The sequence below is a fragment of the Mustelus asterias genome, chromosome 6 (assembly GCF_964213995.1).
Source record: "Mustelus asterias chromosome 6, sMusAst1.hap1.1, whole genome shotgun sequence".
NCBI classification, from domain to species: domain Eukaryota; kingdom Metazoa; phylum Chordata; class Chondrichthyes; order Carcharhiniformes; family Triakidae; genus Mustelus; species Mustelus asterias.
The window spans coordinates 58367205-58380852 of NC_135806.1; the positions used below are offsets into that span (position 1 = coordinate 58367205).

General features: G+C 43.2%; 1 protein-coding gene across 1 annotated transcript in view; it reads left to right on the forward strand.

The window, feature by feature from the left end:
• auh (AU RNA binding protein/enoyl-CoA hydratase) overlaps nt 1-13648 on the forward strand; it is a 263382-nt gene that overhangs the window by 243620 nt on the left and 6114 nt on the right. Inside the window, exons 8-9 of the mRNA XM_078214360.1 lie at nt 45-95; nt 13240-13287. Of these exons, the coding sequence (XP_078070486.1) occupies nt 45-95; nt 13240-13287 (99 nt within the window). The remainder of the gene's footprint in view (nt 1-44; nt 96-13239; nt 13288-13648) is intronic.

The following is a 13648-nucleotide window of genomic DNA, read 5'->3' on the forward strand; positions in this document are numbered from 1 at the left end:
AGTTTTTTGAGATAACTTAACTAGTGCTCATGATTTCTTACCAGGGGCCTATTGCAGTGAGATTAGCAAAACTAGCCATCAACCGAGGAATGGAGGTAAATCTTGTTTTACTTTGTCTATCACTTGTACACTAAACTGTTTCCTTTAATTTTATTCAACAGTAGTTGTTATTTAAAATCAATTATTCTCAGGCTGTCAATCACTCTACACATGTTATCCTTACGATATAGAGCTAGATTTACCAACCGGTGTTCCTTGTTGTTTCACTTGTGTAATGTACAAATGTTTTTTTATATTCATTTACGGGATGTGGGCAATGCTGGCTAGGCCAGCATTTATTGCCCACCTCTAGTTGCCTTTGAGAAGGTGTTGGTGAGATGCCATCTTGAATCGCTCCAGTCCGTGTGTGAGAGTTTTGTTTATGAATTCAGTCTGATGCAAGTTAACTCGAATAGTGTTGCCATGCTAACATCTGATTCACAAAGTACCATTACCTCATCCACATAACATTTGTATTTAAAGGTCAGTCACATTCAGGAAGCAGTTTCTTAAAACAGAAGAGGATAAAATAAATACTTGGAAGGTTTACCTGTGTTGGAGTTGGACCTTGTTGCTGCCCAGGCTTCTATTCCAATGAACACCATTGGGTATACCAAGGATGTACTCAGTAGTACAATGTGGCTGGAATAGATTGTCATGGGTATTAATATGGTAAAATTGTGGCCCTGTAATTCTGCCCGATTGAATGTGTAAATGAGTTGGCAGAGAAAGAAGAACACAAGAAGGACGATGATAGCTCTCAGCTTGTGTTTTGCCTCAGCTTTAACATTCCACCTTCTCAATTCTGAAGATTTCTAATGTAGACTCCTTGAAGGCAGTCAAGGATTTGTTGTTCTGGAGTCTTCCTCCAGTTCTGGTCAACTCTTTTTATATTGCACCCTCTGCTGAAATTGAGAAAGTACTGCTGAAATGTTAAAAGTGTGATCAGCACATACAATGACCATCAAGTGGCCATGCTGCTGCTTATTGTGTGTGAGAACGTGTGAAGCAAAGTTTTATCAATTTTTGGAGGTAAAAACGTTTTAAGATGGCAACATGTCTATGGTTTCAGTAGTGAGTTGCAAACAGAATTTGCGACCTATTTTAACACCATGCATGATAAACATTTAAAGAGCTGTATGGTAATACTTGCTTGGAACAACAGTCAGTGCTTACTGAGCTACATTGGCTCCTAGTTCGCAATGCTTCCAATTTAAAATTCTTATCCTCATATTCAAATCCCTTCATAGGCTCACCCTTCTTTATCTCTGTTACTTTCTTTGTCCCTATTAGCACTGCTGCCTCACAGCACCAGGGACCCGGGTTCGATTCTGGTCTCGGGTCACTGTCTGTGTGGAAACATAGAAACATAGAAACCCTACAGTGCAGAAGGAGGCCATTCGGCCCATCGAGTCTGCACCGACCACAATCCCACCCAGGCCCTACCCCCACATATTTACCCACTAATCCCTCTAACCTACGCATCCCAGGACTCTAAGGGGCAATTTTTAACCTGGCCAATCAACCTAACCCGCACATCTTTGGACTGTGGGAGGAAACCGGAGCACCCTGAGGAAACCCACGCAGACACGAGGAGAATGTGCAAACTCCACACAGACAGTGACCCGAGCCAGGAATCGAACCCAGGACCCTGGAGCTGTGAAGCAGCAGTGCTAACCACTGTGCTACCGTGCCGCCCACATGCTACCGTGCCGCCCACTGCTACCGTGCCGCCCACTGCTACCGTGCCGCCCATTCTTCCCGTGTCTCCGTGGGTTTTGCACATTCTTCCCGTGTCTCCGTGGGTTTTCTCCGGGTGCTCCGGTTTCCTCCCACAGTCCAAAGATGTGCGGGTTAGGTTGATTGGCCATGCTAATTTGGCCCTAGAGTCAGGGGATTGGCAGGGTAAATATGTGGGTTACAAGAATAGGGCCTGAATGGGTTTGTGGTTGGTACAGACTCGATGGACCGAATGACCTCCTTCTGTGCTGTAGGGATTCAATGATTACCCTCTGAGAACTCTGTGCTCCTGCAACTTTAATGCTCTTGCATATTTCCCACTCTCATCCCCACCGTTGGTTGCTGTGCCTTCAACTTTCTAGGATGTGAGCTGTTGAAATTCCTTCCTGTACTTCGATGCCTTCCAACTTTTTCTTTTTTAAGACCTGCCTTAAAGCAACAAGACTTTTAAATCTATTTATGGTCATATTTCCTTCTTTGGCTCAGCAACAATGTTGTCTGATTATATCTGTGAACTGCTTTGGGACACCAAATAGCTGTAAAAAGGGTATTAAATGATTTATGAGTAAGGACTCAGAAGTAGTATGCAAATTGACAAGATCCAATTGGACAGCTACCACTTTTCCTGTTGTCAGCACTTCATCAATGGGGATTTTTTCACCCCATAAAACATCAAATTTGCATATTACGGGCCCAATTCTCCCATTGCGACCCGCAACTTTTCTGGTGGGTCCAGTCGGGAGAATCGTGTGTTGGCCTTTTTCCGGGATTTGCGCATGCGCCGGGAACGCATGCGTATCTCCCAGAGCTGGAGAACAGTCGCAGTCAAGACCACGCTGGAAACCGGCGGGAAGAGAGGTAAGTCATTTGAATCTTTTTAAAATGTATTTTAAATATATTTTGCATTTCATTATCGGGCCTAGCAAGTTCCATGCCGGGCTCGATAGCATCTCCCACTCTGCCAGGAGTACTTCATTCTGGCGGGGTTTAGAGCAGCTCCCCATGTTCGGGCAACTAGCGGGAGACCCCATCGGAGTGAAGGGGGGGGCAATCTGGGCCCCCCAGGGGGTCAGCCGGGGAGGAGATGGTGCTTCCTTGGCATAGGCACTCTTTGCATGGGCACCCTGGCAGTGCCAGCCTATGCCCCCTGGCACTGCCCAAGGAGCAAAGCGTCCATGCCAAGGGGGCACCTTGGCAGTGCCCACCGGGCAGTGCCAAGGGGGTGGGGCTTATTGTGGGTGGGGGCTAGGGGTGATTGGTGGGGGTGGGAGTCTGGCTGCCACACTGCATTGGGACTGGTCTGGGTTGGAAGGAGGCCAGCGTTTGGAGCAGGCTGGGGGGAGTGATGGTCTTCTGGAGGTGGAGGGGGGGGGGGGTGCTGCCTCCTAGTGAGGGTTCTGACCCTGGTGGGCAGTAGGGGGAGGGAATTGCCACTGCTGGGAGGGTGGGCTGGACATCGGGGTGCTGTGGGAACGGTGGTGGGGGGGGCATTGGAGGTCAGGGCTGGCCCAGAATTGCCGTGGGAGCAGCGATCGGGCCGTGGAATTGGCAGGAGGTCGGCTCTTAGATGAACTTGAGGTTGGGACAGATTGATGGGAGAGTCTTGCAGCTGGATCAATGACTTAGATGGTGTTTCTGATGGTCTCTGTTTCAGAGCAGTTCCTGTTGTTCTAATTTAAAAGCAGGTAACAAACCGCTTATCCACTTGACCCGTCACAAGTCCAAAGTCCTTTACCAAGTAAGGTATTTTGATAGACTGGTAAACATTTTATTATGGTTTTTTACACCCTGAGAGTTTCAGACAGCCAAGGTCTTTGTTTTTGCAATGAGGCACCATCACAATACAGCAAAAGGTGGATGAGATCCATTTTATATTCATCTAGCACTCGTTGAGTTTCAATGTCCTTATTATCCACGGTTCTTTCTATTAACAGTCTATCCTTAACAAAAAGAATGTGTGAATTTACAAGTGGCTGTCATTGTCCATATTTTAATTCGACATTTGTTCAAGTTTCAAGATTGTTTGGTGTCAGATACTGATATGCTATAGCCACCTTAAACAGTTCTTGATATTCGCTTTTTAAAAATATAGCTTTTAGGGTTTGTATTATCGTCATGCCTGTAATGGGCATGGCAAAGTAAAGAAGTGACTATATTATATTAATGGCCCTAGTTTTTTCTCCCCCACAAGTGGAAACATCTCCTCTTATGTTTACTCAAACCCTTTCATAATCCTAAAAACCTCTAACAAACAGATCGTGCTTTAGCCTTCCCTTTATTAAAAAAAGATTTCCAGCCTGTCTGATATTTTCTGCTTTGTATAAGCTCTCAATTCTGGTAATATTGAATACAATGTCAACTCAGACACAGAAAGTGATAAAGAGGAAAATAAGATTTTTTTTATTCACAACATTAAAATCTGAAGGAATGAGACTCCAAACTTCTGTAGTAATTAAATTTCAGTGTCAGGGAAGGTTGGTTGGCAGTAATTAAGACCTATCAAACCCTAAAAAGATAAATTTTATCTGCGTCTATGAGGTAAGCACAGAACTACTGTTCAATGTATTTGAATTGTGAGCCAGTAAATTATGTTGAGTGCTGCTAGGCGCATTGTTATTTTACTGCAATATCCAGCCCGCTAACTGTTCAATCATTTACAAGCTAGATGGTAAACTAGGAAACTAGAACCAATTTTTTTGCTTAATGCCAGATTTATTTACAGAATGCAACATTACATATGACTACCACCTCAATCGCCAACACCCAGTGCTCCAGAAGTCTATCTTTATATGTACTCAAGATAATTAATCAATCAATACGCTCCACCTGTTTATACATAACCTTGGCAATACAATTAAATGTTCCCAATAACATTAATTTTAAAACAAAATCAAAATTTTAAGTGAAAAACAGAAGGTCGTGGAAACAAAGAACAATACAGCACAGGAACAGGCCCTTCGGACCTCCAAGCCTGCGCCGCTCATGTGCCCAACTAGACCATTCTTTTGTAGCCCTCTATTCCCAGTCTGTTCATGTGGCTATCTAGACAAGTCTTAAACGATCCCAGCGTGTCCGCCTCAATCACCTTGCTTGGCAGTGCATTCCAGGCCCCCACCACCCTCTGTGTAAAATACGTCCCCCTGACATCTGTGTTGAACCTTGCCCCCCTCACCTTGAACCCGTGACCCCTTGTGTTCGTCACCTCCGACCTGGGAAAAAGCTTCCCACTGTTCACCCTATCTATGCCCTTCATAATTTTATACACCTCTATTAGGTCGCCCCTCATCCTCCGTCTTTCCAGGGAGAACAACACCAGTTTACCCAATCTCTCCTCATAGCTAAGACCCTCCATACCAGGCAACATCCTGGTAAAGCTTCTCTGTACTCTCTCCAAAGCCTCCGCGTCCTTCTGGTAGTGTGGCGACCAGAACTGGACGCAGTATTCCAAATGTGGCCTAACCATCGTTCTATACAGCTGCAAACACTCATGATCTGTGGAAAGAAAGACATATGTTTAATGCTTTGAGTTGATGACCATTTATTAAAACCAATTTAAAAGTTTATTTAACAGGTAAATAAACTTCAGGTTTCTAAAGCCATGATTTTTGAAGCATTGCTGGGGACCTGCAACCACGTGCAACAGTTTTGGCTGCACGCTATTTCCAAAAGTTGATATTCTGTGGGAAAGTAAAACTACATTACAGCATTTGTGAGCCTTATTTTGGATTCAATTTTTATTTAAACAAGGTCATGAGCAGAATTCCCAGCTGTGAGCAAGGGACCACCCACTGTATGCTGCAAACCCTTTGTGGCATCTAACCTGCTTAAGCAGGCCTCATAAAGATATGTTTATGGGAAATGTTTTGTCTTGTGCTTTATGTTCAGTGTTGCACAGTTTTGCCTCATGCATTAAGTTTTTGTTTGAAGCTTTGCCATTTTGCTGGGCACTGCTATTTTTGAAATTTTGTGGTATTTTGTTGCTAATGCTTTCCTTCAGTATTTGTCTTGCTTTTTGTATTGAAATAACACCACACAAGGTGCTGAAGGGATTGTTTGCCAAGTCCAAATTGTATTACATGCTTCAGACAGAGAAGAAGGGTCATTAGCAACCAGCAGTGCAGATGCAATGATACCTAAGGTGTTCTGTCTAAATCCGTCATAACCCTGGGAACTGCAGTTATAAACTCCTCCTCCACCTGTAACTAGACATGTGAGAAGAGACTAGTCTTCATTGCATCTGCTTCACAAGACACATTTCTACCAACTGCTGCAGAATGTGACAATAGTCAGAAGTCTCACAACACCAGGTTAAAGTCCAACAGGTTTATTTTGTAGCAAAAGCCACTAGCTTTCGGAGCGCTGCCCCTTCATCAGGTGAGTGGGAGTTCTGTTCACAAACAGGGCATATAAAGACACAAACTCAATTTACAAAATAATGATTGGAATGCGAGTCTTTACAGGTAATCAAGTCTTAAAGGTACAGACAATGTGAGTGAAGAGAGCGTTAAAGAGATGTGTATTGTCTCCAGACAGGACAGTTAGTGAGATTTTGCAAGCCCAGGCAAGTCGTGGGGATTACAGATAGTGTGACATGAACCCAAGATCACGGTTGAGGCCATCCTCATGTGTGCGGAACTTGGCTATCAGTCAATCTTGGGTTCATGTCAAACTATCTGTAACCTCCACGACTTGCCTGGGCTTGCAAAATCTCACTAACTGTCCTGTCTGGAGACAATACACATCTCTTTAACCTGTACTTAACCCTCTCTCCACTCACATTGTCTGTACCTTTGAGACTTGATTACCTGTAAAGACTCGCATTCCAATCATTATTTTGTAAATTGAGTTTGTGTCTTTATATGCCCTGTTTGTGAACAGAACTCCCACTCACCTGACGAAGGGGCAGCGCTCTGAAAGCTAGTGTCTTTTGCTACCAAAGAAAGCTGTTGGACTTTAACCTGGTGTTGTGAGACTTCTTGCTGTGTTTTACCCCAGTCCAACGCCGGCATCTCCACATCACGAATGTGACAATGCCAGAAACGAGGAGGATGGTTATTTCTGTGAAATTGAAGTTGACCACAGCGTTATGTTTTAGGATTTTCTCTCATTTTTACCACAAAAAGGATTTGCTAATGCGTTACATTTAAATAGTGTATTTCAAATTAAAGTGGAATCACATGGGTTAAAAGTTCTCCACATTGCTGTATGTTACAGCCACTGAAACAAAGAGGAGCTTCTATGTTAATGAGTCAGTCATTGCCTGAGGACAGTAGTTAATTTGTTGTTTCAGGCATCCCACAAACATCCACACTTATCGCAGTTAGAATGACCTATTCATTTGATTGTAGCATGGGAGCCTGCTGAGAATCCACTTTTGTGGTGGGGGGGATGAAAGTGGGGGGGGATAAGATAGCTGGTTTTATTGAAAAGCCAAATGGTTAATCAGTGAAGAGTAGCTGGAGAATAGTCCATCCATGTCCTATGGTCCAAAGCAACAAAAGGAGAGAAAAATACCACATTCATGCTCATTCAGGACCATGTACTGAAAGAAAGATCTAGTTCGTATCTTGTAAGGCAGAATATGAGGGAAGGAGTTGAAATTAAGTAAAGGTTAGTAGTTCTAAAATTTGGCTGATATAGCTCAATAGTTTCAGTGATTCAGTATTCTTCACTGATTAACCATGGATGTTTCTGGGATACTTGAAATAACAAATTAACTTTAACAGTGAAATTAAGTAAAATTTGGCTGATATCACTCAACAGTTTCCGTGCCAATTTAGTACAAAATTGTGAAATCACCACTTCTGCTCCTGATCTTCGATTGCAGTTGTCTGTCAGTTCAAGGATGATGTCTACTCAAGTTCACAAGTTTCTGCCATGTGTTTTCATGTGACTGAACAGGCTGATTCCTGACCCACAGATCTTTGGACACTTGGGCAGGATGTCCCACTGATAATAGGATCTAGTGCAACCCGATTTGGCTATCTTTTAGGAAAGGAAATCTCCTGCCCTTACCTGGTCTGGCCTACATGTGACTCCAGATCCACTGTAACATGGTTGATTCGCAATATCCTATGAAAACCACTCAGTTCAAGGGCAATTAGGGATAGCAACAAATGCTGGCCCAGTCAGTAATGCTCACAGACCTTGCTGTTCTAGTTCTCTCTTAAACACAAAACTTAGCATGAAAGACCCCCGACACCCCCACCCCCCCCCCCCCCCCATTCCCCCACCCCCAACAACCCCTACCTCAACTGTCCTATTTAAATGGATCATCATCAGCTTTCAGGTTAGTTGCTGCTTACTTTCTACTGGCTCTGTTTGAGTTTGTGAAAGTGGGTGATTTGAGGAGTTGATTATATTTGGTGAAGTCTGCAGGGAAGTAATGTTGGGGAAGACATTAACTGTGACTACAAGTTCTCAGGACACACCATTTGCTTGCAGTCATGGCTCCATGGTAACTGTCCACCTTGGGCTGCAGCATGGAGGGAAATGGTGCAGAGGCAGGAAAGAAGAAGACAAGTTGTTCTGGAGGGAGGAGGATGGGGAGAAGGGCTCTCTCTGTGGAAGGTCTCATCAATTTTAGCTCTTCCAGATACACATTGTCCAACTGCCCCCACCACTGCATTACAGATCTTCACAGTGTCCTTTGACTACATCCTTGAAATAAAAGTCACCACAAGACCACCGTTCAATACCAATTTTATCTGACAGAATATTGAGTAAGTAATATAAAACTGAACTAATCACCCTTGTTTTTGCCTTTATGCCTTTGCCTGGCCCAGTGTTTCTGTGCAGCATTGCTGTTGCTGCAGCAGGGCTAATAGAAAGCTGCTGTTTTTTAATGAGCGATTCTGCAGATGCCCTGGCAGTTCTGGCCTAGAAGGCCCAGCTTTGGATTGCACCATCTTGGTGTAGATAACAGCATCTTGGCTGACAGGTAACCAGGACACTGACAGGATGACAATGTTGGGAGCATGAGTGTTGTTGTCATGAGAGAGGTCAGCCAAATGATGCTTCACAGAGTCAATGTCACTCCCCGATGTGGAACTTCAGTACTGCTAGTAATCTGTTTGAAGACAAATAAACCACCTGTATTTGCAGCAGTGTTGGCAGCAGACTGAGACCACATGGCAGCAAGCTGAGCTTCCACTGCAGCATTCAGATGTTGGCTTCTGCTCATGCTAGACTGGAACCTTGAAAGCTGAGACATTGGCCATCAGATGCTGCACAATGTTTGGCCCTACAAATGTTCCCATGGAGTTAGAACATAAGAACATAAAAAATAGGAGCAGGAGTAGGCCATCTAGCCCCTTGAACCTGCCCCGCCATTCAATAAGATCATGGCTGATCTGATAGTGGTTCAGTTCCACTTACCCGCCCGCTCCCCATAACCCTTAATTCCTTTATTGATCAGAAATCTATCTACCTGTCACTTAAACATATTTAACGAGGTAGCCTCCACTGCTTCAATGGGCAGAGAATTCCAGAGATTCACTACCCTCTGAGAGAAGAAGTTCCTCCTCAACTCTGTTCTAAACTGACTCCCCCTTATTTTGAGGCTGTGTCCTCTAGTTCTTGTTTCCTTTCTAAGTGGAAAGAATCTCTCTGCCTCTACCCTGTCGAGCCCCTTCATTATCTTATATGTCTCTATAAGATCTCCCCTCAGCCTTCTAAACTCCAACGAGTACAGGCCCAATCTACTCAATCTCTCCTCATAAGCTAACCCCCTCATCTCCAGTATCAACCTGGTGAACCTTCTCTGTACTCCCTCCAAGGCCAATAGATCCTTCCGCAAATAAGGGGACCAAAATTGCACACAGTATTCCAGTTGCGGCCTCACCAGTACCTTGTACAATTGCAGCAAGACCTCTCTGCTTTTATACTCCATCCCCTTCGCGATAAAGGCCAACATTCCATTTGCCCTCTTGATTACCTGCAAACTGAGTTTTTGCGATTCATGCACAAGGACCCCCAGGTCCCTCTGCACAGTAGCATGTTGTAATTTTTCACCATTTAAATAATAGTCCATTTTACTATTATTCCTTCCAAAGTGGATAACCTCACACTTGTCAACATTATACTCCATCTGCAAGATCCTCGCCCACTCACTTAGCCTATCCAAATCTCTCTGCAGACTTTCCGCATCCTCCACACAATTCGCTTTCCCACTCATCTTTGTATCATCCACAAACTTTGTTACCCTACACTCGGTCCCCTCCTCCAGATCGTCTATGTATATGGTAAACAGTTGAGGCCCCAGCACTGATCCCTGCGGCACGCCACTAGTCACCAACTGCCAACCAGAAAAGCACCCATTTATTCCAATTCTCTGCTTCCTGTTAGATAGCCAATCCTCAATCCACTTTACCCCCAACTCCGTGTACCCTAATCTTCTGCAGCAACCTTTTGTGAGGCACCTTATCGAACGTCTTCTGGAATCCAAAGACACCACATCCACCGGTTCCCCTCTGTCAACCACACTCGTTACATCTTCATAAAAATCCAGTAAATTCGTCAAACACGACTTTCCCTTCATGAATCCATGCTGTGTCTGCTGGATTGAACCATTTTTTTTTCCAGGTGTCCTGCTATTTCTTCTTTAATGATGGATTCCAGCAATTTCCCAACTACGGACGTTAAGCTAACTGGCCTGTAGTTACCCGTTAGTTACCCATAGTTAGCCACCATATACACACTGGAAAAGATGGTCCCTAAGATCTGCACCAAATTGGAGCCAAACTCCTCCATACTCCTTGACCAGCAGCAGGGCTACTGGTAGGCCACGCAATGTATGTTATATTTGTGCTTGCTCATCAGCTGTTTTCTGTATGCTGCCTTTTGAAGAGCTGATCTGAGTTCTTTGCAGCAATACTCTTGTGTAATCTTGCCACCCAGGGAGCTGGCACCCATGCAATTCTTTGCCTCTTTCCTGGCTGCAGTCAATTCGTGTCTAATGACTCACTAATTGTAGATTCTGCCTCTATGCCATCCTTTAAAGTTTGTTCAGTGCCTGTGTTATCGCTGATTTCTTATGAACTAACCACAGGAGACTCAGCAGGTTAAGATCGCTTTGTTCAAGTATATTCAGGGAGAGCACTATTTCAGAGAAAGATCTTTGGAGCAGACTCTGCCTGGCTGAAGAACCATGACATAGCTATATAGTGAAAAATCATGCAAGTTGTATGTTGTTTTAAATTCCAGTATTGCCTGTTGTAGATTCACATTAAACAATTTACAGACACCACAAGGCAGGGTGTCTGTTGCTGCAAGAATTATCTGGAGTTCTTGGTAGAGCCGTGATGTCTATTGTTGTCTCAATAAAAGAAGCTGAAAGCAGCTTTGTAAACACAAGAGTTCATAGAACTCATAGAATCCCTACAGTACAGAAGGAGATCATTCGGCCCATCGAGTCTGCACCAACTTTCCAACAGAGCATCTTACCCGGGCCCTATCCCTGTAACCCCACATATTTACCCCACTAACCGCCCTAACCTGCGAATTTTTGGACTCGAAGGGTGGGATTTTCTGGCCGCGCTCACCCCAAAACCAGAAAATCCCACCCAAGGTCAATGGGCCTTTGCATGGTCCGACCCCCGCCCGCTACAATTCCTGCAGCAAGCGGGATGGGAAAATTCCCCCATGGGAGCAATTTATCATGGCCAATCCACTGATTAAGACAGTAGTGAGGAGAAAAACAAATCAGTGTTGACTTTCCAGGTCTTTGGCCAAAGCCGTGTTTATTTTCCTTTTTTTACAGAAATAAAATTTGATGGATTAAATGTGATGTTTTCTCTCCCTCTGACACTTCTTTGAGAAAGTGAGTGAGGTTTGTTGGTCGGAGGCACATTTCGAAAGTTGCGTTTTGTTGTGAGCGGGTTGTAGTTTGGTCAGGCCAGGCAGAGACACTAGTTTGTCCGGGACCACCTCCATCTCCCACCCAATTGCTTTGTGGATGCAGGGATTCGAGAGAGAGAATAATTACATCCATCAGAAATATAAATTATTCATGTGGGTTACAGATTCAAAGAGTTGTGCTGAAGGTAAAGTGATTTGTTTACATTTCCTTTGAGACAATCTCAAAGCATGTCATGTCATAGAGATAGGCTAGTGAGAGCAGAATGTTCTTTGTTTAAGCTATCTGCATATTTTCTCAGAAAGTAGGCAGTTGCAGTTTTGCTTTGGTGTAAACTGCATCTCACTGGATCGAGAGAATCAACAGGAGATGATTGTTAGTTAGGATTGCACTTTACACAGAGGAAATACTAACTTTATAATTCACCATGTGGAATGTGGATGTGGCTCAAGCTCAGTTTGGATTGTGTGAGGGAATGCATAGCTGGGAGACTTGCCTAGTTTGCAACTAGAGGAAGAAATCTACATTGTCCATCAGAGAACCCTGTGGCAGAAAGCAGTCAGCAGAGTTAGCTTGAAAGCTGTGAGAAGGCAGTTGTGTATCTGTTGCAGCCAGACCAAGGAGTTGAGGCATCAGCTATCATGGGGAAATAAATAAAAGTTGAAGGATCGTTTATCCAAAAAGCGAATGGAAGGATCCCCATAAAATATTACCTTGGAGAATAGCTGGAACATATGTGCTGTGTTTAATTCTTCTGTACAGTAAAGTTTATTTTTGTTTAAAAATGTGAAGTTTTGTTGCATAGTTCTGTCGGTTGGTCACTGAGTGTTTGGATTTCTCTTCAAATGTTAATGATCCCTCAAGGATTGTAACTCTTAACTCTATTCCTTCACTTATTTTTGAAATAAAACAGATCATGATTTATATTTAGCCTCATTTCACTTGAGTATTTTTAGTCCATTGACTGAAGGATTGGAAAAGTGAGACATATGTGAAAGGCACAACTCCTTTCAGGTCATATGGAGGAACTGTTGTTACACTCTCAAATTACACTATTCTACAATTAGAAATCAAACGTTACAGCTACACTTTTGGAAGTAAAATGTGGGGATCACTATTCAGAAGAACAGCATTTCTGAATCTGAACAATATCCAAGCATGAGGTTGTTTATACAACTGGATCTTTCTAAATATCCCCAGGGCCATTTGCTACATCATTAACAACTTAATTTGCATAGTGCCTTTACATAGAAATATGTCCCAAGGTGTTGCACCAAGCAGGTGATAGACACTGTACCTGAAAGGGTCAACCTTCTCATCATTCTCCCTGTGGTAAGCCAGACCCTAAAACTGATGATAGGCACAGCATTTCTTGAAGGTATCATTTATAGTCACAATTTTAAAAAATAATTTGCACTGCTGAAAACATAACTCTCCTAGACGAGGTGCATTAAGACATACAGTAGATTTTTAAAAGTGTTCAGTAAAGAGGGCTGTAACATAACTTATACTTTTGTTTATGAATGTGGAATCTATTGTAAAGATAAAAAATGTGATTATTGGTGTATTTTTCAAAAATTTGTCAATTGCTTTTTCTTTTCCAGGTCGATTTGAAAACCGGTTTAGCAATTGAAGAGGCCTGTTATGCTCAGGTATGAGTTTAAACATAATGCCTGCATTTGTGTATGTATGTGTCGTCCAGATTTTAGCTGTGTACACTTAAGCGAAAACAAAGCATTTTCCAATAATATGTAATTACATTAGAGAAAACCATAACCAATGAATTGTGTTTCCAATACTAACAGTACCCATGATGCAGTTGAGTTGTGTATGCAGTATACAGCTCTAGTTCTGATCCCAACAAAAGCCAGCTATTTTCAGATTGACAGAGGGCAATAGGAATCCAAAGACCATTGATTTGGAAGCATCACGAACTTTTTCCTCATAAACAACTTGGGATGTATTTTACAAAGGATCTATTTCTTACAGAATCATAGCATTCCTATAGTACAG